We start from the raw sequence: 17189 nt of genomic DNA on the forward strand, positions 1-17189 counted from the left end.
GGACATGGGAGTGATCCAGGTTTAGAGGTGTAGCAGGGTTTGATGTGGAGGGATCCAGGTGTGGGGCAGGCAGGCTCAGCCTGGCAGGATCCAAGTGTGGAGGGGCTTGGTGTGGGACAATCTGGGCACAGGCAGAATGGGACCGGAGGGGAGGAGTGTCCAGGTGAAAGTGGTTGGGGCTCAGCAGGGGTTCCACGTGTGGGGGGTATGGGGCTCAGTAGGGGGGTCTTGGTGCAGGGGGCTCACTGAGTGGGTGCAGGTGCTGAGGGAGTGGGGGTCTGAATGCGGGGGGGCAGGGGCTCAGCTGGGTGGTCCAGGTGCAGCTGGTTGGGGCTCAGTGGGGTGGGGTTCACCGGGGTGGCCCAGGTGCAGGTGGATCAGTGCGTGATCTGGGTGCGAGGGGGTCCGAATGCAGGGGGAGGGGGCTTGGCTGGCAGGGTCTGGGTGGGGGTCCCGTGGGGCCGAGGCTCGGCGGGAGGGGGGTCTGGATGCAGGGGAGGTGGGGCTAGGCGGGGGGGAGGGGAGGCTCGCCGGAGGGGGAGGAAGTCCAGGTGCAGAGGGAGTGAGGCTCGGCGGGTTGAGTGGGGGGCAGCTCCCCGTACAGTGCCCCCTGCCCCGCGGCTGGGGCGCGCTTGGGGCAAGCAGCGCGGGACGGGTGCGGAGCTTCCTGCAGCTGGCGGTGGGGGAGGTCCCGGGGGTGGGTCTGACCCGGCCCGGGAGCAGCCCGCCCAGGGAAGGAGGAAGTCCCGGCCTCCCGTCTCCCTCCAGCCCAGCCGGGACTAGCAGCTGGAGCCCAGCGCAGGTAGGAGCCGGGGCGCCCCCAGCTCTGCCCCTCTGCCGGCGGCGCTGGGACCCCGGCGGGTTCGGGGCCGGGTCCCACCGCGCGGGTGGAGGGTGTGATGGGACAGCCTGGCGGGGCCTGGCCCCACGTGCTGCTGCCGCCACTTCCGGCTCCCCCTCACCCCGTCCCGGCTCGGGGGGGGTGTCTCTTGTTCCTCCGCTGAGCCCCCTGGAGTGGGGTGACCCACTGCCCCCCCTTCCGAAGCTGCGGGGCTGGGGCACAGCTTGGCTCCAGGCTGGGGATCCCCCCGCCCCCGGTGCTTGTGGGGCTCGCTGGGCATTGGGGTAGCAGAGCTTGGCTAAGGGGGGGGAGAGATCGCCCTCCCCCCATCCCTAAAACCGAGGGGCTGGGAGTCAGGCCCCCTCCCAGGGCTTCTGCTAGAGCTGCCCTGGGTCAGAGACTCCGGAGCAATTTGTATAGTGGGGGTGCTGAGAGCCACTGAACCACGTTGTAACCCCTGTATATAATGGGAACCACTTCCAACCAGGGGATGCGGCAGCCCCCCTAGTTCCAGCACTTATGCCCTGGGCCCATCCCAGCGGGAGCGGGGAGTCTGGCCTAACCTGGGGCCCTCGGTAGCCACAGCTGGTGGTTGGTCAGAGCTGTGATGCCCCTGCCCCTCCTGGGGCGGCTGGGGCCCCTTGAGCTTGGGGCACTGGGGACAACACAAGGAGAACCTCTGCGGTGGGGCTCAGTGGGGTCAGGTCTCTGCGGGGGGGCTCAGTGGGGTCAGGTCTCTGCGGTGGGGCTCGTGTCCCGCTCTGGACCAGGCTGTGTCTGAGCTGTGGGCAGCATGGTGCCGCAGCACCATGGGGCCTGCCTATGCCCCGTCCCTGTCACATCCGTGCATCCCGGGGGGATTAGTGCAGCAGGGCAGGGCTGGGACCCCTGTGACATGGGGGTGCTGAGGCTCGGTAACTCAGGGCTTGTCTACATGGGGATGCCGATGGCAGGCGCTATTGCAGAGTAGTGGCTCCCACCCCAGCGGTGGTCTGTTCTGGAGCAAACGTCACTTGGTTCTGGGTATATTGCTGCGTTTCTAAAGCAGAGCCCGGTGGGGAGCCATTCCCCAATAGTTATTGCTGTCAGTTTCCTGTGTCAGAGCAGGGACTGGAACCTGTGGCCCGGGTGGGCACGCTACGCACTGGGGCGGCCTTCCTCTGCTGCTCCCTTGCTAGGTGGGCCCGTGTCCTCGCTCCGGGGTTACCGTGAGTGCAGTGCTACGCGTGGCAAGCCGCGCTCTAGCATGGTTGGGGTGCTGCCTTCCTGTGCAGTCAATGAGGCAGGGCATGTTCCAGATGGGGGCTAATGCTTGAGTGGGGTGGCATGCGGGTGTGGTTGAAATGGGGCGATACAAGATTTGTGCCCAGGATAGCTGGCACCCGTGCGCTCTAGCCATGCCACAGGAGTCGCAGGGAACGTCTCCGCTGTCACAGATCAACAGCATCGGTGCTACGCCCCCAGTTTTGGAACAATCTCTGGAACGAACCCTTCAGTTTGCCCAGCCCCCAAGGGGTCTCAATCTTAGTGCATGGGGTAGGCCTCAATGCCTCCTTCCGGTGAATCTCTGGGGCTCCAGCACACATGTTTCACAGCATGAGCTTTGCCTGGTGAGTCTAGCTGAACTGAACTGCTGGGAGAGACTAGGCCACTCTTCAGGGACTAATGCACCTCAGCCAGTGTTTGCAGTGACACTCAGGGTTGGCAAACCAGGTGGGTTTATTAGTCACCTGTTACATAGCATGGGGCGGCCTTAGGTCAGCAGAGAAAACTGAAGGTTAAAGCATCGATCGTTCTGGTCAGCCAGAGCCCAGCCAAGCTAGAGCAAAGGCTGGACACATGCACAACTAGGTTGATGCAAGGCAGCCTACTTCAACCTAACTTTGTAGCATAGACCAGGCCTTAGTCTCTTAGCCTGTCCTGAGAGCAAACAGTCCTTCCCCTGCCCTCTGGGTAACAACATAAAATATGGGGGAACTGAGGCACGCATGGGCTTAATTAAAAATATTACAGAAAATTCCCACTTTGTCCCATACCCTGCAGATGGAGGGGTGATTCCTAAGTTGGGTAGAGGTTCCTGCACTAGTGTGTACAGCTACTTATGAATTGCATCTCCAGTGGCAGTGTAGACAGGCCCCCAGAGAGCTCCGCTTATGGGCCGCTCTCATTGTATCCTTGGGGCTAGCACTAGGTTCTGTGGGTTCCCGAATCCAGCTGTGCCTGGTTCTGGAGGGGATGGACGTTGGCTTGGACACACTAACATCTCCCATGTACAGTGTTACCCCTGGGCTAGCATGCTGGGAGCGTGGGCTGCTCCATGGGGTAATGGTCCTCTTGCCAGCCTTGGGCCAGTGTCATTGGGAGGTGATGGAAGGAGGCAGCTTGGAAGGAACAGTCGGTGGCGCTGTCTACCTGTCTGTGAGGCTGGGGGAGCTGGCTGCGGCTGGGCTGGCTGCAGCGCTGGTGCCCCATAGAGGCAGAAGAAGAGAGGAGAGGGCGGCACGGACTAACCCTGGGGCCGAGTCCTGCATGGCAGGAAGAGCCAGCCCAAACGCCTCCGCTTCAGAAACGTGGGCCTTTCTGCCCCCAGGGCAGCCACTGGAGTCCTGTTCGCAGCGGGCAGTAGCCAGTGATGCCTCAAGGTGGGCCGGGTGTGGTTCAACGCCGGGGGCTGCTTGACCCCACTCCTGGCACGGCCGGGACCCTGTGCAGGCAGTGGGACTCCCTCCCCAAGGCCGCTTGTGTTTCCCTGCTTTCAGCTGGAGTGTTGGCATGGCCCTGTTGCAGTGAGCTGGGCCCAGCCTGAGGCCTGGATCCCCTCCTCCCCCTGCCCCAAGAGCTGCTGCTGGGCCCCGGCTGTCCTCCAATTGCAATGGGGCGTGGAGGGTGCTCTGGATCCCTTAGCGAGCCCATTTGACCCTCTTCTCCCGAAATCGCTTACCTGGCAGCAAGGGCCTCATGTGCCCTCCCCTGCCTCTTGTTGGGCCATGGGGGTCTGGCTGTGTCAGCCCCAAAGGTGAGCGGCATGGCCAGCCCTGACTCAGGCGCAGCTGAGGCTGAGCTGGCCTGGGATGGAGGGGGATGGTGCTACTGGAAACTATTTTGCAACCTCCGAGGTCAAAAAAGTTCAGGGTGACTCAGCCGAGCTGCTGCCGGGTGTCTCGTGGGCAGAGCTGCGGATCCTTGTTCCCTGGGTGGGTCCCTTACGCCGCGTGCCCCCCGCAGCTGCAAGGCCATCCCTGAGGTGAGCGACTGGCTGGGATGGCTGCTGAGGTGCCAGCGGGACAGATGGCTGGAGCTTGGTGTGACTGTCTGGGGGCCAGGCTGGGTTGTCGGGGAGCTGGAGTCTGAGCCACGATTGCCCCTCCCAGCTGGAGCGGGGGCTCCCAGCCATGCCCAGAGCTGCTGGGAGTGTTGTGGCCCTGCCGCCCATCTCTGCCAGCTCCAGCTCCTGCCGGTGGCACAGACCGCTTCCTCTCCTCCCTGCCAGGCGAGGAGTCCGTCCCCACGCCTGGGCTGCCTGCTACAGCATGGCTTCCGCTGCCCCTCGCACCAGTCCCCTTCCCCATGGCTGCAGGGGTCTCTTTCCTGCGGGGCTGGGTCTCTGTGCCCCTGCCCTCTCTGCCAGGTGCCTGACTCTCCCCTTCCCCCAGCAGCGCCATGGGCTCCATGTTCCGCAGCGAGGAGGTCTGCCTGGCCCAGCTCTTCCTGCAGTCGGCCTCGGCCTACGCCTGCGTCAGCGAGCTGGGCGAGAGGGGGATTGTGGAGTTCAGAGATGTATGTGCAGGGCGGGACATGGGGAGCAGAGGGGAGGGTCACTGGCTGGGGTGGGGTGGGGGGAGGTGGCTGTCGGGGGGTGGTTGGGAGAAGTCGGGCTCCTGGAGCAGGGGAGGAAGGGGGCATGGGGAAGCCAGGGTATCTGGTGCCTATGGGGGGCAGTGGGAATTGGGGTTTGTCACTGGGGCGCTGTTGAGGGGGGTAGGGGATGTTGGGGACCCTGACTGGGGAGGTGTCTGGGCAGCTGGTCCCAATGGGGCAGGAGTTGGGGTCTCTGACTGAGGGGTCAGGGCTGTTGGGGTGGCTGGTCCCTGCTAGCCGCCCGGAGTCGGGGCCCTATGCAGGGTGGGCTGCAGCTGGGCTCTGATGTGCTGTCTCTGCTCCCCCAGCTCAACCCCAATGTCAACGCCTTCCAGCGGCGCTTCGTGGGTGAGGTGCGGCGTTGCGAGGACATGGAGAAAACCTTCAGTGAGTGCCCAGCCACCCTGGGGGAGGGGGCTCCTTCTGGGGGACAGGGAGACTTGGGGGAATATCTAGGACATTGGGGACACCATGGGGTGAGGGGAAGGGAGGTAGGCTCTGGGGTGGTGGAGAGCATGTGTGTGGAGGGAAGGGAGGGTAGGCTCTAGGCAGGTGGGAACCCTGTGGGGAGGAGGTCTCTCTGGGGTGGCAGGGGCTGCACGTGGGGATGGGAGCCTGGAGTGGTGAGATGGAGGGGGTCTGTGGTGGCAGATGCCCAGTGGTGTGGGGTTAAGTTAGTTAAGTCCAAAGCAGACTGTGGAGAGTTACAAAGGGATCTCGCAAAACTGGGTGACTGGGCAACAAAATGGAAGGTGAAATTCATTGTTGATAAATACAAAGTAATATACAGTGGAAAACATAATCCCAACTATACATATACAATGATGGGATGTAAATTAGCTGTTACCACCCAAGAAAGAGATCTTGGTATCATTGTGGATAGTTGTCTGAAAACATCCACTCAGAGTGTAGCAGCAGTCAAAAAGCAAACAGAATGTTGGGAATCATTAGGAAAGAGATAGATAATAAGACAGAAAAGATTATATTCCTTCTATATAAATCCATGGAAGCCCACATCTTGAATACTGCCTGCAGGTGTGGTCGCCCTATTTCAAAAAAGATATGTTGAATTGGAAAAGGTACAGAAAAGGGCAACAAAAATGATTAGGGGTATGGAATGGCTTCTGTATGTGGTGAGATTAATAAGATGGGGACTTTTCAGCTTGGAAAATAGACAGCTAAGGGGGGATATAATAGAGGTCTATAAAATCGTGAATTGTGTGGAGAAGGTAAATAAGGAAGTGTTGTTTGCTCCTTCACATCTCACAAGAACCAAGGGTCACCCAATGAAATTAACAGGCAGAAGGTTTAAAACAAACAAAAGGAAGTATTTCTTCACCCAACGCATAGTCAACCTGTGGAACTCATTGCTGGTGGATGTTGTGAAGGCCAAAAATATAACTGGATTAAAAAAAAAACTAGATAAGTTCATGGAGGATAGGCCCATCAATGGCTATTAGCCCAAATGGTCAGGGACACAACCCCATGCTCTGGGTGTCCCAAAGGCTGTAACTGCCAGAAACTGGGGCGAGGGGTGTCTCCAGATGGGTCCCCGTTGCGGGCAGGCTGTGCATGGGTAGTGTTGATGGGCGCTGTGTCCCTGCTGCGCAGCGTTCCTGCACCAGGAGCTGCGGAAGGCAGGGCTGGCACTGGGGCCCTGCCCTGAAAGCCCCCCGGCCCCTCTGCCCCGTGATGCCCTGCACATCCAGGAACAGTCCGAGCAGCTGGCCCAGGAGCTACGCGAAGTGAGCCGCAACCGGGAGTCGCTGGGCCGGCGCCTGCGGGAGCTGCAGGAGTATGCGCATGTCCTGCGTGAGGGGCAGCGCTTCACCGGCCAGCTGGTGAGTCCTCGTGCGGGGCCAGAGCAGTGGCCTTGGGGGTGAGGAGGGGGCTGGAGGGCACAGAGGAGGGGCAGAGTAGAGAGGCCTGGGGGGCAGGGAGGGGATAGTTGGAGTAAGGGGTCTTGGGGTTGGGGGGCTGGGAGGGTGTGATGGTGTAACCTGGACTGGGGGGCTGCTGAGCCCTGTTCCACCAACCTGGGTTGCCTCTCACACGGTGATGCTGATGTCAAACTACAAAACTTGGAGAGGCACTGCACTTACACAGACATCCACAGGCAGAGACACGCCCAGCTGAGTTACTTGAATGATCTCCCAGCCACTCATGAACCATCAATAGAGAGGTTCCAGCCAATTCCCCCCAGCTCCAGCCCTGCATCCCAGGACTGTACCCGTGTTACACTGTTCAAGGCCCCCTTGGGCAGTGCAAGTTCATTAAGTAGTTTGTCACTCCCTCTATGTGGAGTGGACACACACTAGTCTTTTTAAACTGAGCTGGTAAAAAAACTTGGTCTTTTTACCAAGCACTTCAACTAAAGCACACTGTTTTAGGTAAAATATAAAACAGATTTATTAAATACAGAAAGATCGATTGTAAGTGAATATAAGTAGCAGGCACAGAGATCAAAGTTGATTACTTAAGAAATAAAAATAAAATAAATTTGCAGTCTTAAGTTCTACAAACTAAACAGGATTTGAATCAAGCAGTGTCTCACCCAGACCGATGGTACAAGCAGGTTACAGATCCTCAGTGCACAGGCCGGGACTCTTTTCCAGCCTGGGACCACCCTCCTCAGTTCAAAGTCTTTGTCCTCCAGATATTTCCCCTCCCAACTCAAGTCAATTCCTGGAAGAAAGAGGCCAAGTGATGATGTCACTGTCCCTCTCTTATAGCTTCTTCCAGCTTGCTTTGCTGTGACATGGGGATCAGGCAGTCTCCATTGGTCAAGCAGTCTCCACTGCATACATGCTCTCTCTGAGAAGTCTCTGGGATGGCCCTTGGGAGAGTGGATTCCCTTTAATGGACCATCAGCACGACTGGCTGGTCCTTTGTTGCAACTGAAAGGTTGGCTGGGGACATCTCACAACGTATTTCAGTAACACATGTAGCAATGCTTCATAACTTCACACACAATGGTAGCACATACAATCCAACGGTATTCATATTCAGCAGATCAAGATTATTAAAATGATACCTCACAAGACATACTATGTACAAAACTTATCATAATTATATGACAGTAGAGAATATGGTAGTTCCAGGGTGCTACTTTGAGGTATAGAGGGGCAGAATGAAAGGGAATCTGGGAGGCAGAGAGGGGATGGTTGGAGTGGGGGTGTCCTAGAGGTTGGGGATTAGGGAGGGGTGAAGTGGGTCACCCCCAGGGCTGGGCACTGGTGTGTGTGGGGAGGCCTTTGGTGGATTCCTGGGGGAGAACGGAGAGGTTGCCAGGCAAGGAGGGGGGCACTGTGGTGCCGGCTCCCTGGGGGAGGGGGAAGGAGGGGGCCCCGTTGGGCTGGGCAGCTCCCCTGATGGTCTCTCTCCTGTCTGGCAGGCATCACTGGGCTCCCCTGCCCGGCCCCGCGCCCTCTCAGACCAGGAGCCCCTGCTCAACCCGTCCATGGCACCGCGTCTCGATGTCAAAATCAAGTGAGTCGGTTCCAGAGCGGGCGGGATGAGTTACAGATGGGGCAGCAGCTGTGGGGCAGGCCCCGTCTGGGACAACGTGGGGGTGGAGGTCAGAGCGGGGCTGTGCCTGGGACACGGCAGGTTCTGTGGTATTGTCATGGATGCTGTGGTGCCCTTGGGCGCTGTGGGGCTGTTCTGCCCTCGGATGCCAGCGCCCCTCCTCCCCCTTGGCTCTCTCTTCTCTCCCCTCCCCCAGCTTTGTGGCGGGTGTGATCCACCCATGGCGGGTGACCTCCTTTGAGCGGCTGCTGTGGCGTGCCTGCCGCGGGTACCTCATCGCCAACTTTGTGGAGATGGCGGAGCCCATGGAGGACCCAGCCACAGTGAGTGTGGGGTGGGAAGTGGGGATGCAGCAAGGGTGGTCGGAGCAGGTCTGGGTGTCTGTGAGGGGGGCAGGCCTGGAGGGGACGTGGGTGGATCTGAGTGGGGTGGGGATGTGGGGGTTTCTCTGGAGCCTGGGAGCATGGGGGGGTTGGTTTGTAGGTGACCCTGTGCTGTGCTGAGGCTCATGGGTAATGTGCTCCCCTCACAGGGTGAGAGCATCACCTGGGTTATCTTCCTCATTTCCTACTGGGGGGAGCAGATCGGACAGAAAATCCGCAAGATCTCGGACTGGTGAGTGCTGCCCCCCCGCCTGCCCCGTCACCCCCCAACCACTCCTGCCCCAAGCTCCGGCGCTCTATAAGCCTGCTGCTGCCGTGTGAGGGGTCCTGGTGCCATATCGCAGCTGCTCTTGTTCCTGTCTGGGGAGCTAAATGTCTGGGGGGGTGTCTTGGGGGCAGCCCCTCCCCTACCTCCTGGTGTGGCTGCTCCCTGGGGGGAGTGGGAGCAGAATGCTGGGGCTCCCTTCAGCCGGCTGGCGTGACTCCACTTGGCCATAGGACACGCAGGATTGATGGCAGTTATTTGTGCCTCCAACTCAACCCAACCCAATCCCTCCCTTCCCTCCCCCCCCCCCCCCCCCGGCTGTCCCATTTCTCCATCAGATAACTCAGCCCCCCTCTCCCCCAACATACCCCCCACTCACCTGTGTGTGTCTCTCCCAGCTTCCACTGCCACATGTATCCCTACGCCGACAGGGAGGCCGACCGGCTGGAGGTGCTGAGTGGGCTGCTCACCCAGATCAATGACCTCACCACGGTGAGATGGGGGGAACTGTAGGGCGGGGGGGGGTTCCAGGGACACTCCCCAATCAATGACCTCACCTCAGTGAGATGGGGGGCTCCGGGGATGCTCCCCGCTCAACAAGCTCACCGTGATGACATGGGGGAGCTGCGGGGGTGGGTGTGTGTCCTGAGGACGCTCCCTGCTCAACGACCTCACCGCGGTGAGATGGGCGGGCTTGCGGGGGGGCCCCGGGGACACTCTCCACTCAACGATCTCCAGCGTTAAGGGTCCCAGGCTGCAAGGGAGGTGGGCAGCAGTTGAGGACCCTACCAGGGTGGAGGGGAAATATTGGGGTGGGGGCCCCAGCTGTGTTGGGATAATGGGGGATTGGTGTCTGCCCCTGTGAACCTCCCTCCCCCCGGCAGGTGCTGGGGGAGACGGAGCAGTACCTGTCCCAGGTGCTGCAGAAGGTGGTGCTGATGCTGCCAGCCTGGCGCGTGAAGGTGCAGAAGATGAAGGCCATCTACCTCATCCTCAACCAGTGCAGCTTCAACGTCATCGAGAAGTGCCTCATCGCCGAGGTGTGGTGCCCCGTGCGTGACCTGCCACAGGTGCAGGAGGCCTTGCGCCATGGATCGGTACGTGCCTCTGCCTCCCCTTCCCCCGTGCCGTGGACTGGTCCGTATCCCCCCCCCGCGCACCTTCCCACGGATTGGTACATGCCCCACCCCCCCCCCCGGATCGGTATGTGCCTCCGCCCGCCCTCCCCCACGCCATGGACTGGTACATGTCCGTCCCATCCCCCCCTCCCTCCCCGCGGAGTGGTATGTGCCTCCACCCGCACCCCCAAACCACGGATCGCTTCATGCCTCCACCCCCCCGGCCCCCCGTGCCAGTCCATGTTCTCCCCCCATGGATTGGTTGGTGTCTCTCCTGCCCACCCCTTCCACGTCGGTGTGTCCCTAGCCTCTCCCCACCCCCTCCTACTATGCCACACTTCCCTCCATGCCTTGACCTGTCCTGCCCTCCTCCGGCTGTGCCCTAGTCCCAGCCAGCCCCTGCCTGCTCCCCAGGGGGCAGTGGGGGGAGGGTGGGTGGGATTGGTGTTGCCTCGAGGCTCCCTGGTCTCAGGCCTGCCTTCCCTTGCAGCACAAGAGCGGCTCAGGGGTGGAGTCGTTCGTGCACCGGATCCCCAGTTCTGAGAGCCCTCCCACCCTCATCCGCACCAACAAGTTCACCACTGGCTTCCAGAGCATCGTTGACGCCTATGGGGTCGCCAGTTACCAGGAGGTGAACCCGGGTAAGGGACCCCCGGGGCCACCTCCCCATCCTCGGGTTGGATCGGAGCCAGTGCCCTCTATAGGGGAAAAGCCCCATGGCCCATTCCCCGCCCCCTGAGCCAGCCAGTCCCCTGCCCTCGGGCCAGATCAGAGCCAGTGCCTCCCAGAGGGGAAAGGTCCTGTGTCCCATCCCCAGCCCCCCTGAGTCAGCCAGTGCCCCACCCTGGGGCCAGATCGGAGCCAGCGCCCCCCAGAGGGGAAAGGTCCTGTGTCTGGGGTGTGGCAGGGTGGTCTGGGGAGGGGGAGTCCATGTGGGGTGGGAGGGCCTCTCTCTGATGTGCTCCCTGCACCCACAGCGCCCTACACCATCATCACATTCCCCTTCCTGTTTGCTGTCATGTTCGGGGACGTGGGCCACGGGCTGCTGATGTTCCTTTTTGCCCTCTGGATGGTGCTGGCTGAGAGCAGCCCCCGCCTGAGGGAGGCGCGCAACGAGGTGAGCAAGGAGGGGACTGCTAGGGTGGGAGAGGGCTGGGCTGTTATGGAGCTGTGCCTCCATCTGTCTGTCTGTCCCCAGATCTGGCGGACGTTCTTTGAGGGGCGCTACCTGATTCTGCTCATGGGGGCCTTCTCCGTCTACACCGGCTTCATCTACAATGAGTGCTTCAGCAAGGCAACCGCCATCTTCCCCTCCGCCTGGAGTGTGGCCACCATGGTCAAACACTCCAACTGGAGGTGGGCCCTGCTCTCTCCTCCCCCCCCCCCCCCGGACCCCCACCTGGTACCCTGTTCCCCCCCATGGGATCCCGGCTTGCACCCCTGCCTGGTACCCTGCTTCCCCCGCAGGACCCTCAGCTGGTACCTGGCCTGGTACCCTGCCGGACCCCCGTCTGGTACCCTGCTCCCCTCGCAGGATCTCTGCCTGCTCCCCCTGCAGGATCCCTGCCTGCTCCCACCCCATGGGATCACCACCTGGTACCCTGCCCCCATCAGCTATCCCCCACTGGGTCCCTCTTCTCACACCCCCTGCCTGCTCCCCCACCTGGTACCCTGTCGTCCCTGCGCCAGGACCCCTGCCTGCTCTCCTGCCTGGTACCCTGCTCACTACCCCCCATGGGACCCCTGCCTGCTTCCCCACCTGGCTGCTGCTCACCCCCCAGGACCCTGTCTGCTACCCCACGCCTCTTCTCACACCCCAGCCTGCTCCCCTGCCCCCATACCCGTTACCCACTTGTGGGATCCCCATCCCTTCCGTCCCATTCCTGGCTTCCCACACCTATGTGCCCCGTCCCTGCCACCTGCCCTGCATACTCCCCTGCATCAGCGCTGCCTCCCCACGTACTGCCCCACCTGCAGATCCGTATGTGCCCTCCACTCTCCCCAGCACTGACACCCCCCGTGTCCCCACAGCTCCGACTATTTAGCCAGCCACGCCTTCCTCACCCTGGACCCCAACGTCACTGGAGTCTTCAAGGGGCCCTACCCCTTCGGGATCGACCCGGTGAGTAGGGAGGGATGGGGGGGACGTGCTGGCCAACTGCCCCCCCCGCCCTGCTCCCCTCACTGGGAGCTGCGTGCCCACCCTGGCTCAGACGCCTCCTCTCACCTGGCTGCAGGTCTGGAGCCTGGCCAACAACCACCTGAACTTCCTGAACTCCTTCAAGATGAAGATGTCAGTGATTCTGGGCATCATCCACATGAGCTTTGGGGTGCTGCTCGGTGTCTTCAACCACCTGTGAGTCGCCGCTGCCCGGGGGCTGCCAACACCCACCCATGCTGCCCACCTGTGCCCCCTCGCTTCGGCCCGGCAGGCCGTGTGCCCTTGAGGAAAGGGCTACAGAGCCTGGTGCATCCCCCACTCTGGCCCCACCCTTTCCTTATGCTCGGGGATCTGCATCTGCAGGAAATCCTGGCCCTGCTTGGGCGGGAAGGATTGGCACCTGAGCCTGGGGCCCTGCCTGCTGGCAGCCCTGCACTGGGACAGAGACCGCTCCCCCTCAAGCCTTCCCTGCCCTGGGGCGTGGTCCCAACCCCAGTCCCTCGGGCAGATGGTGGCACTCCTCTGAGCTGGCCTTCCACCAGTGCCACTTGTCTCTCTGTGCAGGAGCGGCCCCCTGGGGCTGGCATTGGGGCTTGTGCCCAGTGCAGAGGGGGCTTGTTCTAGCCCCTTGGGGCTTTGTGAGGTATGAGCTGGCCGTGCTGCCAGGCTGGGGAGGAAGCCTGCCAGGGCAGCTCTGGGGCTCCTGCTGCCAGGAAGGGGTGTGTCCGCAACTCTGCTGCGCTATCTGACTCCCCTGCCCAGTCCCCCAGGGCACACCCTGAACCCCTGGCAGCTGGGATCCTGCCTGTCAGGATTGCTGCTCTCGGCTCCAACCAGGGCAGCGGTGCAGGGCACGGGGCCACCTCCCAAGGGTTGTTGCTCCCACCATGGGGGCAGGCAGCCTGACTATGCAGGGCCTGGGCCGACTCCCCTCTCGCTGGCACACAGGCACTTCAGGCAGCGGTACCAGGTGGCACTGGTCTTCCTGCCCGAGGCGCTCTTCCTGCTGGCGCTCTTTGGCTACCTCGTCTTCATGATCTTTTACAAGTGGATCACGTTCAGTGCTGTCAACTCCCTGCTGGCACCCAGCATCCTCATCCACTTCATTGACATGTTCCTGTTCACTGAGAACCCTGACAACCACCCGCTGTATCCGGGACAGGTAACCCCAACCACAGACGCTGTGCCCGGCACTGGCAACCCTCACAGGTAACCCCAACAACCCCCCTACAGTGCCCAGGACGGGTAACCCCGACAACCGCCCACTGTATCTGAGTCAGGTAACCCCGACAACCACCCACTGCACCCAGAACAGGGAACCCTGCCAGCTGGCCCCCACTGCCCCCGGGATGGGTAAGCGGAACAACCACCTGCTGCGCCCGGGACAGGGAACCCCAACGGCCAGCCCCCACTGTGCCCAGAACGGGAACCCCTGATGGCCACTCCCTGCTCTGACCAGGAGGGGGAACCCCCACACCAGGCCAGCATCTGCAGCTGCTTACCACTGCCCCCACCCAGTCCGGTTCCCACCTGCCCCCCAGATCAGACCAATAGGCCTATCACATCTGGCCAGACCCAAGGCTGGTGTGGTGGGACCCAACCTCCGGATCTCATGTGCTGCTCACCCCCTGGGGCTGGGCAGAGCGGGGTCACTGTCCTAGCTCTGGGTCTCTTGGTCCCACAGGGTGACCCCACGTCTGCCACCCTTCCTGGGCACACAGGCAGCACAGCCTGGATGGCTGGGCCCTGGAACCAGCTCCTCAGTTAGCCCCTTTGGGGCAGGCTGGGGCTGAGCCATGTGCTGAACTGGCCATTTGACTCTGACCAAAGCAGGAGAGCTACAGAGCTTTGCAACACAGAAACCATCCTGCCTGCGGCCCCGGGTCTCATCTCCCCCCACGGGCCCTGGGGCTGGGCAGCCCCTCCACAGCCAGGGCTCCCTGCCCATGCTGGTGTCGGCCCCCAGCACAGAGCAGCAGCCACTGTAAAAGTCCGTCTTTTATACCCTCTCCCCACTGCAGGTGACGGTGCAGAATGTCCTGGTCGTCCTGGCTCTGGCCTCTGTGCCTGTCCTGCTCCTGGGCACGCCCTTGTACCTGTGGTGCGATCACCGCCGCAGGGGGCGCCCTCGTCTTGGGGTAAGGGGCTGGGCGGGGGCCCTGGGGGCCCCTGGAGGGCTGGGCTGGCGGCAGGGTTGTGGGGCTCTGCGGGACCTCTCCAAAGGGAGCTGCAGGTGCCGTGGGGCGGGGCGGGGGCTGTGGTCAGTGGAGTGTGTCCCCCCACCCCCCATGTTTGATGTGTGGCTCTGGGCTCTGCACAGCAGGGCCCACCTGGGGACGCCGGGGAGCGTCAGCCGCTGCTGAGCTCGCAGGAGCCGGGGAACTCGGTGAACGTTACGGAGGCCGACGTGGAGCGTGGCGGGCATGGCCCTGAGCCTGAGGTGAGATCCCTGTGGCTCTGTGATGGCTGGGGAGGGGGATGGGTTTAACACCACTGGGTGCCGGGACAGTGAGTGTCCCTGCTGTCCTGCCAGTCCAACTCAGCATGGGGGAGCCCCACAGCAGCTCTGGCCCCGGCCACCTTCCGATCTGTGGGACTGAAATGTACCTGCACTGGGTGGGGGCAGGGCCATTCAGAGGGGTGGGGCTTGACCAGCTGCTGCCCATCCCCCCAGCATGGCACAGAGTGGCCCCGGAGTGGAAGGACAGGGTCCTGGGGTGGGCAGGAGACCCTGAAGCTATGAGCATCAGGGACGGGATTAGTCCCCCCTCCACATCCCAGTCTTCTCTCGCTGCACAGAGGGTGGAAAAGGGCACTGCTGGTTGGCTGGGCTCCCATGTAGCCTGCGGGCTGTCCCCCCGACAGCCAGCTGAGTGAGCTCCAGATGGTATGTGTCTGCCCGAGCCCACGGCAAGGGGCAGAGAGAGCTTATGGATGGGCCCGGGGTTAGCTCACTGTGCCAAAGCTGGAGGAGAGTGGTTGGACGTGGTGCCCCGCTCCCCCTGTGTGGTGCTGCCCTACGCCCTGCGGCTGGGCATGGTGCCATGGCTGGGTGCTGCCCTTCACCCTGTCCCACTGCTTTGGTGTCTCCCGCAGTTTGAATTCTCTGAAGTCTTCATGCACCAGGCCATCCACACCATCGAGTACTGCCTGGGCTGCATCTCCAACACGGCCTCCTACCTGCGCCTGTGGGCACTCAGCCTGGCCCATGCACGTGAGTCGGGGGGGGGGGGGGGGGGGGTTTCTCACAGCCTCCTGCCTGTGCTGAACTTGGCCCACAAATGCTTTGTGGTCCCTCATGCAGACCCCTGGAGGGAGGAGGTGGGAGGGAGGCCTGTGAGGGGCAGGGTGGGGGGGCTGCAGGGGAGGGAGGTGAGGTGGGGTGGCAGGTGTCGGTGAAGGGGGGCATGCCCAGCTCTGACCCCCCCAGTGCCCCTGCAGAGCTGTCGGAGGTGCTGTGGACCATGGTGATGCGGAACGGCTTCCTGATGCATGTCTACGTGGGCGGGGTGCTGCTTGTGCCCGTCTTCGCCTTCTTCGCCGTGCTGACGGTGGCCATCCTGCTGGTGATGGAGGGGCTGTCGGCTTTCCTGCACGCCCTGCGCCTGCACTGGTGAGCCCCCCATCCCCATACTCCCAGCGGGGGGAGGGGGGAGCGGCTTTGGACTCTGGGTTGTGGTGGACGGGCGGGTCTGTGGTGGGTCAGCCCCTGGGTATGCCCAGTGTTCGTACCCAGCACCTCCCTTGGGATGGGGGAGGCCCGTGGTCAGTTGTGGGGGGTGATGTCTGCGCTGACTCCCCCGCCCCCTCCTGTGTTGTTTGCAGGGTGGAATTCCAGAACAAGTTCTACGTGGGCACCGGGTACAAGCTGAGCCCCTTCGCCTTCCCCGCCGACAGCTGGGAGTAGGGCCAGCCCGGCCCTCGGCACCACGTGCCCCCCCCGCCACCCCCACCTCAAAGGGATGGTGCCCCCTCCCACCCTGTCCCAGGGCAGGGGCCTCTCTTTGGGTTTGCATCTTCTACACTGGCCACTGCTCCCCTAAGCCTGGTGCTGTTTCCCCTCCCCCGCCCTGCCCCTCCCCTCCCCTCCCCTCTGGTCTGGTGCTGTCATCCGCTGTCTGCGGAGCCTGGTGCTCCCTGCCGTGGCACAGATTACTTTTGTCCTGTCTTTTGTACGATTAAAGAGTGAAACAGCCCCGTCCCTGTCAGTGTGTAACTGTAAACCACTGGGCCTCTGGTGGCGCTCACGGGGCCTGGCCAGCTGAGCTCCCGGCTCTGGAGCGTGAACCTGCCCTGCCCTCGGTCTGGGCAGCTCTCCCAGCAGATCTCACTCGAGCAGCACCTTGCACAGCCCTCGCTGCAGTTACCCTACACTGGCACCAGCTGGCGCTGACTCCCCTCGCTAAACTGGTCCAGCACCCCTGGGTGTGAATCGTGTCAGACCAGCTGGGGCCAAGGCTCTGTTGGTTGCCCCCTGGTCAGCACTGGCTGGGAGGGAGGGGAGGGGGGAGCTGAAGGCAGCTCCTGCCTGAGCGGGCGGGGGGCAGGATCTGACCAGCCATGTGCTATGTGCTCTGGGCACCGCCCTGCCCTGTGTCCTAGGCATGAGCTGTGGCTCCCGCTCCTGGGGCAGTGCTCAGGGCTCCCCCTGACACCAAAGGCTGGTGCAGGGATGTTTAATGGCCACAAGCTGGGGAGACTTGTGTGGCAGCTCATGGCCCGGGGGGCCAGCCCTGCAGCAGCGGAGAGGGAGGGGAGCCCTGCAGCGCTGCCTCGAGCAGCTGGCTAGGATATGGGGAGGCCAGCCTGGCCAGGAATACTGTGAGTGGGGAAGCAGGGGGGCTCCTAGCGAGGCTCTCAGGCTGGAGCCTGCCTGTGTCACGCTGCAGCTGGGTCTCACCATGGGGCAGCCATCTGAGTACTTGGGAGTGGGGGTGAGTCAGAGTGGGTCCTATGAGCCCCGCTACCTATCACTGCTGCCCGTAGTTGAGGGCAGGGGGGCTGGCACTGTAGACGTTGAATGGGTGGAGGCTGG

General features: G+C 62.3%; 1 protein-coding gene across 4 annotated transcripts; it reads left to right on the plus strand.

The window, feature by feature from the left end:
* Positions 1-577: 577 nt before the first annotated feature.
* TCIRG1 (T cell immune regulator 1, ATPase H+ transporting V0 subunit a3) lies at positions 578-16349 on the plus strand. Of its 4 annotated transcripts, none has more exons than XM_048854567.2 (20): positions 578-802; positions 4495-4618; positions 5008-5086; positions 6311-6540; positions 8094-8188; positions 8424-8550; positions 8760-8842; positions 9274-9367; positions 9760-9972; positions 10484-10634; positions 10971-11110; positions 11192-11349; positions 12025-12115; positions 12231-12349; positions 13103-13316; positions 14176-14292; positions 14475-14594; positions 15251-15368; positions 15596-15767; positions 15980-16349. In XM_048854567.2, the coding sequence occupies exons 2-20, from the start codon at positions 4502-4504 to the stop codon at positions 16059-16061; spliced, it is 2520 nt and encodes an 839-aa protein (XP_048710524.1). In that variant the 5' UTR covers positions 578-802; positions 4495-4501; the 3' UTR covers positions 16062-16349. The 4 variants fall into 4 exon arrangements, with proteins under 4 accessions (XP_048710524.1, XP_048710525.1, XP_048710523.1 ...); XM_048854568.2 differs by having other exon boundaries at positions 4498-4618; XM_048854566.2 differs by lacking the exon at positions 578-802 and adding an exon at positions 1583-3483 and having other exon boundaries at positions 4498-4618.
* Positions 16350-17189: the final 840 nt, after the last annotated feature.

This window comes from Caretta caretta, chromosome 6, assembly GCF_965140235.1.
Source record: "Caretta caretta isolate rCarCar2 chromosome 6, rCarCar1.hap1, whole genome shotgun sequence".
Taxonomy (NCBI): Eukaryota; Metazoa; Chordata; order Testudines; family Cheloniidae; genus Caretta; species Caretta caretta.

Excerpts from the sequence above, each read along its gene's own strand:
- TCIRG1 (XM_048854566.2), top strand. The coding sequence starts at position 3,077 with ATGGACGTTGGCTTGGACACACTAACATCTCCCATGTACAGTGTTACC. Across the intron at positions 3,484-4,497 it reads GTAGCCAGTGATGCCTCAAG|CGCCATGGGCTCCATGTTCC; the intron begins GTGGGCCGGGTG and ends TTCCCCCAGCAG. Across the intron at positions 5,087-6,310 it reads GGACATGGAGAAAACCTTCA|CGTTCCTGCACCAGGAGCTG; the intron begins GTGAGTGCCCAG and ends CCTGCTGCGCAG.